The 17,061-nt window shown below is 42.2% G+C and overlaps 2 protein-coding genes across 6 annotated transcripts in view; one reads left to right on the forward strand and one right to left on the reverse strand.

Moving 5' to 3' along the window:
• LOC105039371 (stromal processing peptidase, chloroplastic) overlaps positions 1 to 17,061 on the reverse strand; it is a 95,930-nt gene that overhangs the window by 48,231 nt on the left and 30,638 nt on the right.
• Positions 7,037 to 16,920, forward strand: LOC105039421 (N-acylphosphatidylethanolamine synthase). 5 transcript variants are annotated; one of them, XM_073246090.1, is made up of 8 exons: positions 7,116 to 7,358; positions 10,293 to 10,465; positions 10,689 to 10,816; positions 13,145 to 13,230; positions 13,348 to 13,428; positions 14,537 to 14,821; positions 15,810 to 15,998; positions 16,132 to 16,920. In XM_073246090.1, exons 1-7 carry the CDS (start codon positions 7,140 to 7,142, stop codon positions 15,948 to 15,950), a joined length of 1,113 nt encoding a protein of 370 aa, XP_073102191.1. In that variant the 5' UTR covers positions 7,116 to 7,139; the 3' UTR covers positions 15,951 to 15,998; positions 16,132 to 16,920. The 5 variants fall into 5 exon arrangements, with proteins under 5 accessions (XP_073102198.1, XP_029118651.2, XP_073102191.1 ...); XM_073246088.1 differs by having other exon boundaries at positions 7,118 to 7,358; positions 13,348 to 13,485; positions 16,132 to 16,901; XM_073246097.1 differs by lacking the exon at positions 10,293 to 10,465 and having other exon boundaries at positions 7,037 to 7,358; positions 13,348 to 13,485; positions 16,132 to 16,893.

The following is a 17,061-nucleotide window of genomic DNA, read 5'->3' on the forward strand; positions in this document are numbered from 1 at the left end:
GAACTTAGCTCGCTAAAAAAAAAAAAAATACTCGAGATCAACTCGATTGGACTTAAATATTAATCAAACCATACTCGAGTTTGAATTCAAACATTATCTACTAAATATATATTAATATATATTATAAATAAAATAATAATATTATTATATATATATATATATTTGAATAAAATCGTAAGTTTTTAGCCGAATATCTTACTACTCGAGCTCGATAATATTCAAACTGAGTCAAACTCAAGTAGTTCGCTAGCAACTCAACTCATTTGTATCCCTATAGTGAGCAACATTCGCAAGAGAGTGGAGGTAGAAATTAGGATTGTCCAGTAAAGGGAACATGACTAAGGAGGCCTCTCTAAGGATAATGTATGCAGATTGTGGGTAGCCTTATCTTCTAAGCAATCCGTTCTTCACCAGCAAGAGAATTTGTGGCATCAAAAATCAAGAGTCAGCAGGATCAAGGGGGAAGATAACAATATAAATTTTTTTCATTGGTCTACTATCATGAGAATGCACTAGAACAACATCCTCATTTTCTGAGGAAGATAACAATATAAAATTTTTTCATTGGTCTACTATCATAAGAATGCACTGGAACAACATCCTCATTTTGATGAATGGCGATAGTGAGCTAACAAAGGACATCAACTCCATCTAAAAAGAGCTTCTACACTTCTTTAGATCTAGATGGATGGTAGAATAGGATCTGATATCTTATATTTCTATTCCCCTTTTTGGTTGAATTCTCACTGATTAAGAGAATGAGATACTGTCAAAATAGGTGACCGATAAGGAGATAGTAGAGGATGTCTGCACCTTGTCGGGGATAAAATACCAAGGCTAAATGGTTTTCTATCAATCTTCTTCCAAAATACTAGTCCATCATCTAGAGTGATGTCTACCTTGCCATTGAGCAAATTTTCTCCTATTATTTGCTTTCCAAGGCATAGAAGGATACATACATTACTCCTTTGCCTAAAAGACCTGATGCATTGGAGCCCTAACATTATAGACTGACCAGTTTATGCAACACCTTATACAAAGTTATCGCCAAAACTCTTATTAAAGGGTGCAAGATTTCTTGATTAGCCCTAAGTAGGGGTTGCTTGTGAAGGAAAGAAGTATTTCAGATAATATTGCAATAGCTCATAAAATTTTACATGACTTAAAGAAGGCTGCTTCTTAGAGGAGCCTTATGACAATCAAGCTTGATTTGGAGTGGATATATAATAGAGTTAGGTGGAATTTCAAGTCAACTCACCAAGATAAATGGGATTTCATGAGGCTTGGATCAATTGGGTGGTTGGATGTGTGATGAAGCCCTCGTTTGCCTTACTAATCAATGGCATTTTGATAAAATTCTTTTAGTCTTCGATGGACCTTTGGTAAGGTTGCACCCTATCTCTACACTCATTCATTATTTGTACAGATGCCTTGTCTTGCATGCTCCAAACCTCAATGGATGGCGATGTCTTTGCCGGTTTACAAATCGACTATGATAGCTTCATCAATCTTGCATCTATTTTGCAGATGATTGTGTCTTAATAGCTATAGCCTCTCTAGCTAAAGCAGTTTTGCTCGGGAACATTATATAGGGTTGCTATCTTGTTACCAACTAGAGGGTTAATCATGAAAAAATAATTGTTAGGTTTGGTCCCTAGACTAATGTGATGGTGAAGCAACTCATTAAAAGTTATTTGAACATCACACGATGTAGAAGGGCATAGTAGTAGTTGGGAGTCCCTATCAGTGGGAAAAGGCCTACGATTGTAGATTGTGCTTCACCAGTCCAGAGTGTGCTTGGCATCCCATCCTTGTTACAAATTGCCAAGCGTGCATGAAGGTTCATCCTCAATATAGATAGCTATTAGTGCTCACTAATGAGGGTTAAATATGGATTTTGGTCTATATGTTCCTCATTGGCTCCCATCGGCAATAATTCTTTTATCTGGAATGTGATTTGTATCTATGCTCCCGCATGGTCATCCAGGATGAAATGGGTGATTGATAATTGTTAGCATTTGATACCTCGAGATTCAGCCCACATTGAGCCCACAGCGAGGTTCGCGGCGAAAAACGGAGTCCAACGAGATCAAGATCACCTGAATCGGAGCTCGGATGGAGGAGATACGAGCTTTTGAAGTCGGCACGAGAATCGAGGCGGTGGAGGATCGCCGGCGACCGGCGGCGGGCGGCAGCGGCGCAGCCGCAGGCGGCGGCGCGTGGGACGCGCGACCCAGGCCCGCGGCCCCTTTGCCCCGGTCCATCGTGGACCGGGCGGTCCACGGTGGGACCTATGGACCGCGTGGGCGTTTCCCACGCGTTTCTCGCGGTCCACGGCACTATTCTGCGGACCGGAGCACGATCGGAGGGCCCAGAGAGGTTGCGGTCTTGATCCGACGGTTCAGGGGGTTTTTTGGCTTTGTTTAGGACTCCTAATCCCTCTATAATCAAGTTTAAACCCTGTTTAACCCTTTAAAAGGGTCCTGTGACGAAACAGAGAGGAGAGGTCCAGTTTTTCGCATCGTACGGAGCCGTACGAACCCGAGGAGAGAGAGAGAGGCGAGAGCACTGTGAGAGAAGGAGCAGGAGGCTCCTGGACAGCGGTCGCTAGGCTCTTCAGGGGTTCAGGGGGTCTCCAAGAGAGAGAGAGCTTTTGTGAGGGGAACTTCGAGTGAGAGAGAATTGGGTGTACAAGGGTTGAGGGTGAGGTCTCCTCTTGTAAAATTTCTTTTTCATAGTGAAGTTTGCATGCCCCGTGGAGGCAAGCCCTTTTGTGGCTGATCCACGTATTTTGATTATTTTTCCTTTTGTTTTGTTTCTTCTTTCTTCCTGCTGCATCGCATGGTACTGAAAGGATCTTGGGAGGTGGTGTCCTGATCAGACATCCACCCAACAAGTGGTATCAGAGCAAGGTGGTACAAGGACGCAGATTGCAGTGGTGGTGAGCAAGACTGAAGATGGAGAAAACATGAACAATCAAGATGGAGATCAACAAGTTCGATGGTAAGAGCAATTTCTCCTTGTGGCAGGCAAGGGTGAAGGACGTGCTCATCCAATAGGGGTTGATCGATGCTCTCTTGTGCGATGAGAAACCGACCACCATGGAGGTGCGGGATTGAAAACGGCTACAGATGCAGGCGGTGAGTACCATCCGTATGTACCTAGCGGATGAGGTGGTGATCCATGTGCTGAGCGAGACTTCCCCGATGGTGCTGTGGTCGAAGCTCGAGGAGTTGTACATGGCGAAGTCTCTCACCAACACTCTTTTCCTCTGGAGGCAGTTTTACCAACTGCGGATGACTGAGGGACAGAGCGTGCAGGAGCATTTGAGCCACTTCCAGAAGATCCTCATCGACCTTCTCAGCGTTAGCGAGAACGTTGAGGAGAAGACCAGGGCGCTGGTTTTGCTGGCGTCGCTTCCCCCTTCGTACGAGTCCTTGGTGACTGCTCTTCTAGTGGGGAATAGCACTATCAAGATGGACGAAGTCACCGCAGCGATACTCCAGAACGAGGTTCTCAGGAGGGAAAACCCAGCTTCGAGCTCAGGTGGCGGTAGCTCAGCTTTGGTGGCTTCTGGAGGAGCAGGAGGCGGTAGACGGAGCGACAGGAGATCGCAACGAGGGTGGTCTAAGTCCAGGAGGGACTTGAGCAAAATTAGGTATTACCGGTGTGAGAAGTTGGGGCATCTAGCCAGAGATTGCCCTCAACTGAAAAATCGGACGGTGGCTGCTGTAGCGACGGCCGGCAGTGATTCAGATGGAGATGTCCTGGAGATATCTGACGAGGTATCTACTTCTTCCCAGTAGTGGATATTAGATTCTGCATGTCCCTATCATGTGTGTTGCAGAGAGGAGCAGTTTGACTCCCTGGAGAACAGTGAGGGCACTGTATATCTGCCGGATGGATCGAGCTGTGTGATTAGAGGCATTGGGACGGTCAGCTGGAGGACATATGACGGTGCAGTGAGGAGATTGAGGGAGGTCTGATACATACCCAATTTCAGGTGAAATCTTATCTCACTTAGCAGACTGGATTCGAGAGGCTACAGGACGGTAGCTGGTGGAGGAATCCTAAGGGTGCTACGCGGCAATAGAATTGTGCTGGAGGGGAAGAAGGGGAGCAGAGGACATTATTACCTGGCAGGGAGCCCAGTGCGAGGTGGAGCTTCGGGAGCCAGATGGAGCCCAGAGCGAGGTGGAACTCCAGGAGGCAGATCGGACACGAGACAGGAGACTCGGGAGGACGAGAGGCGACGTCGCAAGGTAAGATTCCTATTGCCGCAGGATGATGCCCCGAGCAGGTCTCAGGTCAGGAGGAGCACAGCATACGACGGAGATGGGATCGAGCAGCCTAGCTCGACTCTCATGTTTGCCCATCCATGATCAGCAGGCGATTGCCCCAGGGCATGGGGGCGAGGAGATCCAGAAGCTCTCGGAGTTTGGAGGAGGCCAAATATCGAGTCGATGTGGAGATTGTTAGGATTTGACGCTTCGAGATTCAGTCCACATTGAGCCCACAGCGAGGTTTGCGGCGAAAAATGGAGTCCAACGAGACCAAGATCACCTGAATCGGAGCTCGGATGGAGGAGATACGAGCTTTTGAAGTCGGCACGAGAATCGAGGCGGCGGAGGATCGCCGGCGACCGGCGGCGGGCGGCAGCGGTGCGGTCGCAGGCGGCAGTGCGCGGGATGCGCGACCCAAGCCCGCACGGGATGCGCGACCTAGGCCCACGCTGGACGCACGACCCAGGCCCGCGGCCCCTTTGCCCCGGTCCACCGTGGACCGAGTGGTCCACGGCGGGGCCTGTGGACCGCGTGGGCGTTTCCCACGCGTTTCTCGTGGTCCACGGCACTATTCCGTGGACCGGAGCACAATCGGACGGCTCAGAGAGGTTGCGGTCTTGATCCGACGGTTCATGGGGTTTTTTGGCTTTGTTTAGGACTCCTAATCCCTCTGTAATCAAGTTTAAACCCTGTTTAACCCTTTAAAAGGGTCCTGTGATGAAATAGAGAGGAGAGGTCCGATTTTTCGCATCGTACGGAGCCGTACGAACCCGAGGAGAGAGAGAGAGGCGAGAGCGCTGTGAGAGAAGGAGCAGGAGGCTCCTGGACAGCGGTCGCCAGGCTCTTTAGGGGTTCAGGGGGTCTCCAAGAGAGAGAGCTTTTGTGAGGGGAACTTCAGGTGAGAGAGAATTGGGTGTACAAGGGTTGAGGGTGAGGTCTCCTCTTGTAAAATTTCTTTTTCATAGTGAAGTTTGCATGCCCCGTGGAGGCGAGTCCTTTTGTGGTTGATTCACGTATTTTGATTGTTTTTCCTTTTGTTTTGTTTCTTCTTTCTTCCTGTTGCATCGCATGGTACTGAAAGGATCTTGGGAGGTGGTGTCCTGATCAGACAGCCACCCAACAGTAATGATGAGTTTGTAAATGTGCTTGATGATCCATGGCTTTTTACTACACTCTTGAGCAGCTTACCACCTCAATTGACTGCAACTTTTTAAAGGATCTGAAGGTGAAAGACCTCATGGTTCAAGGAATAGAGAGTGGAATATACCTTTCAACCATCGAGGTTCATGAGGATTTAGTAAAAAAAGTGACAACTATTGCTATTTTATATCTAAGTATTTTGGATAGTCTGAGTTGGGGTACCATAGTCTCTACTAGTGCCGGAGCTAGAGATTTATACGAGGTTCTCAGTAGTGGCTTACTTAATCAAAGGGATGTAGCTTGTGTTTGGAAGGTTGGTAACTCATCCAGGAGTGGCGCTCTTTCTTTGAAAAATAGTTTGGAATCAGCTCCCTAGCCATAGGCTCTTGCACCATCGAAGCATCCACATCACTATGAATGGTGCCCGCATATTAAGGAGACCCTGAACCATGTTTTGTTCGAGTATCCGAGGGCCATATGGGTTTGGGATCAGGTTCGTACAGCCAACAATTCCATCATTCCATTTAACTCTTTAGATTCCTTTCTACTAGTCACGAGGGAGGGTGCACATGAGGTGGTGTAATCATATTGTTATCCATGCCTGCAATGAATATCACGTTGGGCTAGTCAAGAATGGGAGACTATTTGACAGTGTAGATCAAAGCCCCTTATTATATGACATGCATGAAAGTCTTCACACAGGTTGAGAAATACATCCACACCAAAGCTATTTGTGAAGCGAGTATTACTAGGAAAAGTTGGGTTTCCATTTCAATAACTACCGCAACCTCTCCTGGTAATTGGCATGATCTATCTCATTTGAGAACATCCACTTTCAAGCTTTTCGAAGGTCAATTTCGATGGCTATGTGTTAGATGATAATGCTTATGGCAAAGTGGCTTCATTATTTGCAGTGAAAACTTTAGTTGGTGATAGTTGGAGGTATTCGATCATATGACATCACGACACCTTTAGTCGAATTAAGAGATGCATGGGGGGATTATTTATGCCACCATTGTCCTAGAGGCTGATCAGATTATGTTGAGGGTAATTTCATGATGGTTAGCAGTTGGATAAACGATATAGATGGTTATTTGGATAGGACTTTTTGAAGGTCATAGGCTTTTGGAAGATGATTCAAATATTTTCAACCTTTGAAGTAGTTCATATTTTTGGGCAGAACAATATTATAGTAGATATGGTTGCCATGAAATTGCTACCTGCTGGATAAATGACATGTATGGTTATTTGGATAAGGCTTTTGGAAGGCCGATAGGTTTTTGGAAGATGATTCAAATTTTTTCGATATTTGAAGTAGTCCATATTTACAGGGAGATGATAATAGAGCCGATATGGTTGCTTCCTATATTGCTAACCACTTTGGCAATATCACGTGTGACCACATTTGCACAACTCCTGGCTACTTGTTTTTGATTTTTTTTTTTTTTTTTTTGAAAAGTGACACCAAGCTACTTCCATAGGAATCGTTTATGCTGGTTATGTTTATCCTGTGACGCTTCCATCAAGAAAAATAAAAGTCCGCCTAAAAGAAAAAAAAAAAAAAAATCCAGCCTTGGCCATATCACGCGCACTGCACGAGCTATCGACGGTATCTCTGAGAATAGGAGGTCTGCTCTCATGCATCTCGTCTTTCTACCCGTTTTGCCTCCTCCCTGTCGCTGTACTCAGAGGACTGAGGTTTTATCGAGAGATTTAATGCGGGATGAGAAGAGGGTCGATGAGGTGGGCGGGGAAAGCGGACCACGTGGGAGGGCTCCCTCGGGCACTCGTCTTCTTGGCCGTGGGGGCCTTCGCCAAGGTCGTCGCGACCCTTTCCAACTCAAGCTCCGTTCACAACCCCGAAACCCTAATCCGCCTTGTCCGTTCCCGCCCCCCCGGCCGGCCCCTCATCACCGTCAGCAATCACATGTCCACGTGAGTCGCTGACCGACCTCTCATCCCCTTCCACTTCTGTATTTTTTCCCTCCTTTGTTGGAGTTTTGTTCCTTCTTGCCTCATTGACTTCATCAATCTTTGTTAAAGTTTCCTGTGAATTAGTGTTTCGAGTGCTTTCGATCAGAACAAAGTTCAGTTTTTGAGCCAAAATGCAGTAAAATATCACGGAAACCTAATCTGGGATTGAATCGAAGTTCTATGATTAGCTGGAGCGCTGTTGGTAAAATTACGACCACCATAACTGGCAGTCTTCGATAAAAAATTCTGAAATGTTGGGTATATCGGTGTAGAAATAGTTCATGTGGCTATTAAGCTTTATCCTTCATTTCCTGCTGACAAGTTTATGCTATGTATCAGCCTTTCCAAGGTATACTGGTATCGCTTTTACAATTACCGATGTCTGGAGGTTAGAAAATAAATAAACTTACATGGCATCCAAATGGGGAGTTGTTAGATTGCCGGTTGTATGGCTGGAAAGATTTATACTTTATTTCTTTTATTTATCCTACTGAATATGTCAGCTGTTCAATTCATTGTAGAACGATTTTTCAGCCATTTATAGTTGTAATTTGGCAGTCAATCGTGCATGACATCCAAGTGAGAATTGTTTGATTGGCATGGCACACCTATATGGGGCATGCAGGCAATACGAAAGCCTTATTCATGAGGGTCCTCTCTGATAGGTTTCATGAAATTACTACCTGGTGGCTATTTCTGTTTCTGTATTCTATCACACTGGCAATTTTGCACACAAGGGGTCGAGGTGACTTTGTCATGAAAACATAGAAAGAAAGTCTAAGTTAGCTGTCTTCATGAATATTAATAACTAGTTTCTTGTCACCCATTACTTCTTGAAAAGGGAGAGAAATGTGTGCAACCTTCTCACTATTAAGATTATCCCAATCTTCAATGAGTGGAGTATGCCATGAAGACTTGGATTTGTGACAAAAATACCTGGCCTTATTGTTCTAACCACTTATTGCATGAGGTGACTACAATCTCTGAGGGGAAGCCATGATCATGTAGAAGACATGACCAACACAATGGATGATTATTGCTAGCATGTTATAATTAATTGCTTAACTTATTTCTAGGAAAAATGTGTAATGATATTGTGATCTGAGACCAAGAAGAAGCTGAAGTTGTTAGATTGGTCATTTGTGTAAACCTGTACTGTCAGCAGCAGAGATGGCCATAAGGAGTGAGCCTGAATGGGCATAAAAATATAGACCACGACCAACTTTACCTTGCAAATAACATAGAGCATGTCTATTGGTTTTGCATAGTTACACTAGATAGTTGAATAAATTGAGAATCTCAATTCGCAATATGAGAGATATCAAGCTTGATTATGATTGATTATGTTGTAGTTGCTTGCTCTGGGAGAATGTGCCATCACTAAGATAGGAGAAGGAAGAAGAGGAATACTTTTTATACACTTAGAAAACACATATCGTTTTCTTTTATTGCTAGAATTTGGAAGGATGGACCCTTTCTTCCAAAGTTCACTGACTCAGAATCGGACCCTGTACTCGCTAACCGGTTGTATGGATCGGTATGTGCCCGTACTGCACCATACAAAGCCCAAACCAACATGGAAACAAAAGTGGGGGAGAGGGAGAACCAAAGAGGAAGATAGAGAGGAGAGAGGGAGGGAAGGAGAGGGAGGCCATCGGAGATGTCGGCGGTGGCCACCAGAGGGTCACGCAGGCCCTCAAAGGGCTGTCAAGACCTTCGGGGTTCTGCCTTCCTTCGAGAGAGGAGAATAGATATTAGAGAGAGATAGAGAGAGAGGGAGAGGGAGAGAAATGGAGGGAGGAGAAGGCGACAGAGAGGCCGCTGAAGGGCCATTGGATGACTGTTGAGGCTACCAGGCGGACGAAATCAACCCTATAAGCTATAACGTTAAGTGAAGCTGACAGTGAGATTGCTAGCTTCAATGTGCATCATGTTAAAAAAAAAAATGCGATGAACAGAGGCAGTCACCTCTGTTTTGACCCCATGGATGTTGTGGGATCGATTTCGGCCATCCAACAGCCTCAGCAGCCATTCGATCACCTCCCGCCCCCTTCCCCTCCATCCATTTCTCTTCCTTTCCCATGCTTTCTATCTCTCTTTCTAATCTCCTCTCTCTCAGAGGAAGGTGGAGCCCTGAAGGCCATGATGGGCCACTGTCGGCTACCGACGGTCTTTTCCTCTCTTTCCCTCCTCCTCCCTCTCTCTCTTTCTCTTCCTCTTTATCCTTCTCCCTTGCTCTATTTTTGTTGATGTTCCGAATCAAATGTCCGAACTGCACCGATAGGCCATCGTATGGTTTGGCGAGCCTTGTTTTCTTCATAAAGCACACATGAACATGCATGATTCTTTTATAGCCATAGATATTGTGAAAATTTTAATTTATGTCACCATAGTTGCTATTTCATAGTTATTGGGTAACATTGGAAATAGGCCTACATTTTCATGCATTTTTTTAAAACTTATTTCTTTTTTTAGCATTTCGTTTGGATCTTCAAAAAAATTTAGAATGGCAAGAACCTGGAAGCAGTTCAGGTTGCATCAATCCTTTTTTTTTTTTTTGCTGTGGACTAGCCATGCTTGGTATGATACTCAAAGTCAGTTGAAAAATCATTGGTTGGTGGTGACATGAACACTTGTGCAGGGTGGATTGAAAACTAGGCTGTAGTAACATGTCCTAAGTTATTGCAACCACCTTGGAAGCACATTTCAGCTCCAGCTTATATTATTTTTATCAAGATCTTTACCATACAAGCTACTAACTACTACTACAGTTTAATGCATCTAAATAACTTTTAAGTTCAGCAAAGTTCACCAACAAAAAGTTACTTTAGTTTTTTACTCATTTGAATGAACATATAAAATCAATATTGACTCCAGTTTATCAATCTTAATTAGGAACATCTTGGCGGAAGCAAAGTAGCCATTAGTTGTTCAGAAAAAGCAAGTGATGAAACTAAGCTGGACTTCTCCAACAATTTGACAGTGAACATTGGTATACGGGATGGTGTTTGGTTAGAATACTTGGGCCCAGATGTGTTTGATTTACATCAAACAGTTTGGCATATAGGGTAATATCTGTGTGGATTATGAGCTAAAATGGATAAATGGGTTGTATGCTTTTATATTGTTTTTATAGTTGTTACATCATGTTCTATTAGTTTGATCTTCTTTGATTTTGCAAACATAAATGTACTGCTTTTGTTGATTGATCATCTATTTTAAGTTCATTTTGCCTTTTTTAATAAGGATAAATTATTCTCCAAAGAACTGAAGTTGTCCATCATAAAACAGGTTGGATGACCCACTTATGTGGGGTTTTAAGGGTTTTCCAACGGCAGATGCTAAACTAGCTCGGTGGGTTCTAGCAGCAGAAGATATATGCTTCAAAAATGTGATTCTATCATACATATTTCGACTTGGTAAGACTTCCTATGCTTCATATAGTGACTATTATCAACTTTTCTACACCTAGCATGGGAACCTGCTCTTTTACAGTCATTAACGGATAAAATTACTATTTCTTTGTTTTAACTGGGCTGTTGTTGGTAACCGGATATTAAAGTTGTTTTGATTCTCATGTTGGAGCTGTGTAAGGTAAAGAGAATGATAAGATGGTCTAAATCCCTATTTTTTGTGCTGAAAGCTTGAGATACAATAGCTTGATTTTAGTTTGAGGAAGCTCTTATTGCTGTGGATATGGATGGGAAAGCTAAATGATAACTATTGTCAAGTGAATGATTAAAAGAAGGGAAAATGTGGTTGTTCTCATGTAAAAACTGTGGATATTGTGTTCTCTCTTTCTTGGGGGAGATTAACTCCCCTGAAGTGGGTATATAACAGACTTATACTTCTGCTGATCCGGTCACACTTCGTAGAAAAGTCAAAGTCAGTCATGATTCTATCTAGCAGCAGGTCACAGCCTCACTGGCTGACACATACACATTTTGCTTTAAGGTTTGATATCAAAGCTTTGGACATGCATAAGTAAGAAGATCTGTGCGGACGTGTATTTAGTCGCACGTCAGTTATTCACTGGGAAGATCTTGGATACTTATCAGGAATAAAGAATTAAAAAAAAAAAACTTCTGGCTAGTCTTTTTGGGTGAGGTCCTGGATTATTATAAATGATATTAGAGCCGATCTAGCCCATAGCCTATGTGGACTAGGAGATATTGTAGCTCTGATTCATTGGGTTGACCATGGGCCCATCGTGGTGTTTATGAATGGATATATGGATTTGGACCCTTAGCCTGGTGAGGACGTTAGAGCTTAAACGAAAGGAGTATACAAAGATTTGTGCCAGCGTGTATTTAGTTCCACATCAGTTATTCGCTGGAAAGATCTTGGATACTTATCAAGACTAAAAAATTAAAAAAAAAAATATTTTTCAGCTAGCTATTTTGGATGAGGTCTCTGGATGTTACAATAAGGCATGTAGATACCAACCATTAGATCATTACCCTACACCATATGGTCTGTTCTGCTTGCTGTTGACTTCTTCTTTCCCCAAATCTTTACCACCTTTCCCTTCCAAGCATGGTTGCTAATTATACAATTTCTATAGAAAGTGTCAGGTGATTACCAACATGAATAAGTGAATTGGCTTTTGGATTTGCCCAATGATGTGCCAGACTGCATATTCCTTTTCTCTAATAATGGTTGCATTATCTGGGCCTATTAAATTATTTTTAACAAACCAGTGCACCTTTCTGTTTGAATATAAGTGCAGATACATATGTGCAGATACATATTTGGGTGTAGGATCTTCAGGGATTATAGGATAAGGGGCTGTTGCTTGGTGCAACGGTAAAAGGCTTGGGCGGTCAAGCACAATGGCATAGGTTCGAGTGGCAGTCATTTTGTCCAAAAAAATGCCAAAGCTTAGGTCTGTACACGATTTGTCGCTACCAGAAACACAGGTTGCTGGGACCATAACGAGGTAGTGGCCATTTTTATCTTCAGATGTTATAGTCTGTTTTAGCTATTTCAGCAGTTAAAAAATCTGGATGTTAGCAAATAGTGATATTGCTTCTGATCAGCTGCTTGGCTGAGAACATGAATTATCAACAAGTCTTATCATTTACTGATATTTTTGTGCAATTCTCATTCCAGATGATCAGTTTCTGTGAATTTTAGATTTTTGGATGCTTTTTTCATATTGTGCATTTCAATGACGTTGATGTAATCTTATATGGACCATGACTGTCTTATATAGATGTGGCGTTCTGTTGAAATGATGCTTAGCTTATAAACAAGCATACATTATAAAATCTTTGAAATAGTTCCGAAAAAGAATTTTCTGGTAGGCTATACCTGGACACTATGTCCTCAATAACATAAAGGTGTAAGGATCAGTAGCATGCCTCGCTCCTCATTCTTACATGTTGCAGATTAACTTCGCCTGGCTGGTCTACTTTTCACAAAAGCATGCAGGCGCTCTATGCTTGGCTATTTCCTTTATCTTCATTTCCATTGTTTTCTGAAAGGACCGTCTTAGCTTTAGTTAATATATGGTCTGCGACATTCAATTTTTCTCCATTTAGCTTTTTTTTTTTATAAGCTGTACATTTGAATGTACTGCTATTGACTTCGCTTCAGGATTTTATCTGTTTCACATTTCCTCCTGCTAGTTTTTAATGATCTTCTTGAATTTTGTATTAATCTGCTGTAATTTAAGTCTCTGAGGAATCCTTTTTCGGCTGTTATTGTGATCATGCTTTTGTTTTCTAAGAGATTTAAATCCACAGGAAAATGCATACCTATAACCAGGGGAGGTGGCATATATCAGGCACATATGAATGAAGCTCTTGAAGTACTGAGCGGTGGAGGCTGGGTAGTTCCTCTTTATGCTCCCTGATGACTGCTTCTTTGTGTCAACCTTTTTGTTTTGCGTGATCACTTTTAATTTGTTACCAATTTTTACTAAAGCTCATTGTTACCTTTTAAATAGTTGCACACGTTTCCAGAAGGAAAAGTGTCCCAGGAAAGTGCACCCATAAGACGTTTGAAGTGGGGAACTGCGAGTCTTATTGTACGTGCACCTGTAACCCCCCTTGTTTTGCCGATTGTTCACTGTGGTTTCGAAAAGGTATATGAATATGTGCTTCATTCTTCTAGTCCTAATTTTCTGCTTTCAATCACAGGTTTCTCATGTGAAGGCAATTAACATCTGATGATTTATTTATGGTTATTTTTACCAATATATGATGAATGCTGTCTTATGTATGATTTTATCATGTCAATAAATTCATGTACTGACCGTTAATTCACTTCTCAGTAGTTTGGAAAGTTCCAACTTCCTAAATGTTAAGGAATCCAGAAATGCAAGTTGTTTCCTTTGATGCATGAACAGTAAATGGACCCAAACACTCATGGACATGCGTGCACACGCCTGCTCCCATGCACGCATGAACACAGAGTGACAGACACACATGCTGACTGTCATTGTATGTCTTGTTACTACATGTATTTGGTTTGTAATTAAGCACCAATTCTATAGCATAATTGGTAGCAGGTTCTTTCTTAGTTGCCTGGAGGAGCGGATTCTGCTGTGGGTGAGGGGAAGTCGATTTCTCAGGCCACCAAAAAGAAAAATGAAAAATAAGAAAAGGAAGAAGCAGCATAGGGAAGTGGATTTCTCAAGAAACCAAAAAGAGAAGAATAAAAAAAGAAGAAGAAGCATAGGAAAGATTTAGGAAGTGTGTGTGGGAGCAAGTTTCAAGAGAGATTCAGAAACAGATATAACCCTCTAAATAGAAATTTTCTGCTGCTGAGGGGTCTTTTGACATTTATATTGATTGCTATACAGATTTAATACTACTGGGCATTGATATGAGAAATTCCTGATGGATAATCACCATGTCAAAGGCAATCTAGCAGTGTTAGTCTCCCATTCTTGTCACCATACTCGTCATTATAGCAGGTGGGTTCTTTTGTCCCTGGCATTACGATAGCATTTCTACAGCATGCTTATCCCGCACTTTCTCTTATATATAACTCCACCGGCCTTTTTTTCTGGGTTGCACAAACCGATCATTAGAACAGTAGACTGAGAAGCAGTAAAGAGAAATCCACTGCTGCTACATTATTCTCTGTTTCTTTCTTATGTTGTTTTATTTACTCTTTCTTGGGACTTTCAGGTGATGCCTGAGAAATATTTTTTTGGAAGAAGGCCACCAGTCCCTCTTTGGAATAAAGACATCAAAATCGTTATTGGAGAACCAATTGAATTTGATCTCCAGAGATTGAAGCAGACAGCCAAAACAGTTTCTCGAGACTCATCTATTCATAGTCTTGGATGGCCCAGCACTACGGATGGACTTGATGAGGCAGCACAAAAATGGCTTTACATTTACATTTCTGATCAGATCCGAACCATCTTGGAGAGATTGCGTATCTTTGGTGCCACCTTCAAGAGATTTAAGGTGTGATATAATACACCTTTTCCTTCTGATTGATTGTTCTTATAGCTTACGTGGCGACGAAATTTTAGGAGCATCCCCTTTTTCATGCATATATTTGATTTTACAATTTCTTTGCTACACGTGCCCTATGAAAAGGCTCTATTATTTTTTATCCCTGAGAGGTAGCACTCTATTTCTGAGAGTCTCCAGTGATTAATAATCGTTTGGAGCTGCTTAAAAACAAAGACAAACCGTTCTTATCCCTCTCCAATTCATTAGTGGATATTTAGCGACATGATTACGGTCTTGCATGCATGATAGTTTGCAAGTTATGTAGCTGCATAAATCGAATAACCTTTTGTTTGATTTATGAAGATTATAATGGAAGTAACAGATATCAATGCAGGCCCATGGCTTAGCTTACATAAACGTCATCTTTTTTCCCCTAATTTTTTAATTAAACGGATTAAGAGTAGCATTTAATAAAAATATTTTAATTAAGCATGGCCTATTGGCATCCGCATGTTAACCTTTATGCTAAAATTGGTTCTTGGCCTGATTAATTGACATCTAAATCTATCATTCTTTTCTCTATTTCACTTATTCACACTGTTAGATTTTTATTAGATATGTTCTTAAACATGCTAATCCTTACGATGCTCGTGTACACAAGTGTAACATTTTGAGATCACAAGACCATTTCCATATGTTTTTAGATGTTTTTCTTTTTCATATATGGTGCTCGCTTGCCTCTAAGGAAATCAAAAGAAAGGGAAAAGCTTTCCAAAAAATGAAAGATCAGCGGGAAAAAAAAGGAAGCGTTCAAAGGAATCCATGAGAAAATTTACGAAAAAAAATCCATGAGAAAAATAAAAACAAACTTGGAGAAAAGAAATTTGTGCACTTACTAATTGTAGAATGATTTTTATTTTCATTTCTTCAGTTTCATTGTTTGTTTATGCTGGTTATTGGCCGCATCATGCTCCTTGATTGCTTGCATGGGTGCTAGGAGTCAACCATGGCACGCCGCTCCCACCCAACCACAAGCAAAAAAAAAAAACGTGTGCTGCTCGAGTGGCATTCTTCTGCGAGCCCCAAGGGAACTGCCGCTATTCATTGCTTTGGTGCAATTCACGGGACGTGCTCCTAAAAATAATATAGAAATTCCTAAAAAGGAAAAAAAAAAAAAAGCGATGTGGTGGGTCTTCCTCTCTTTCGTCCTCTCCCAAAAAAAAAAAAAAGAAAAAAATGCAGATGTGTAGCATTTTTATTTGTCATTCTGGTTGCAAACCTGCTGCATGCAAAATTTACAGTGTTTTTTTTGGCTACAGCAATTCAGCAAAATTTACAGCATAAGGCTGGACATCGTAACTCCGCTCAAAAAAAAGTTTGCAGTGAATGTCTTGGAGATACGATGCCGGTGGACCCCTTCCCATATCCATCAGAAAATACGATCATGCGCTCGACCGCGGCAGGTCCCCTTCTTTTAGAGCGGCAGCCGATATCAGGGGAGCTAGCCTTAGGTGTATTCCTAAATCGGTCAAATGTCACGTCTCCTGTGCAAGATTTGGGATAAGCAGGTCAGAAATGGAAAATTACTCATTCTACGGTAGTTGGTAGCCCACGTATTCCAATCTTATCCGTATACACTCTTGGCTGCCCCCGCTTGCATGGGGTGGGGCGCAATAAAGGCGCCAAAAGCTCTGGATTGCTGTCGAGATGCCGAGAACCCTCCGTCTCATAGTTTGTAGCCTACATGGTCATCCAATGCATCAGCTCTCACGTCACCACATAGATATTTTCTAAAGAGCTAATGAAGTCTGATTCCTCACGTTGGTCACGCCGTCGCGGTATGGGGGCCGTACCTTAACGTGGTACTGCCGGGTGATGGAGAAATTTAGTTTTGCTCCGCCTATCAAAAAGGCTTCAACGTGGAGGAATTGTTCCTCGTGCCCACCATATGGCCGTATACGTCATCAATTATAACTGCTCGTTCCCATAATCTTTATTCAGCAAGCACGCCTCTCGCTGCATCACCACAGGGATGAATGGTTGTAATTGGTGCCCACCAAAGACCATGTTGGACCTAATTTGGGCTAGGTTCATCTTTGGGATGTTAGGATTGTTCAGACTTACTGCTTGACTGAACGAAATTTTTTTTATATATTATTTATGATATAAAAAATTTAATATAAAATATATTATTTTATTTAATTGGATCACGTAATCATCATTTTTTAATACGTATTTAATATCCATAA

This window comes from Elaeis guineensis, chromosome 1 (assembly GCF_000442705.2).
Source record: "Elaeis guineensis isolate ETL-2024a chromosome 1, EG11, whole genome shotgun sequence".
NCBI classification, from domain to species: Eukaryota; Viridiplantae; Streptophyta; class Magnoliopsida; order Arecales; family Arecaceae; genus Elaeis; species Elaeis guineensis.

What these genes read in the sequence shown, in the direction of transcription:
- LOC105039421 (XM_073246088.1), top strand. Translation starts at nt 7,140, where the DNA reads ATGCGGGATGAGAAGAGGGTCGATGAGGTGGGCGGGGAAAGCGGACCA. An exon ending in CAAACAGTTTGGCATATAGG is followed by an intron (nt 10,466 to 10,688) that starts GTAATATCTGTG and finishes ATCATAAAACAG; the next exon opens with GTTGGATGACCCACTTATGT. An exon ending in CCACCTTCAAGAGATTTAAG is followed by an intron (nt 14,822 to 15,809) that starts GTGTGATATAAT and finishes CATGGGTGCTAG; the next exon opens with GAGTCAACCATGGCACGCCG.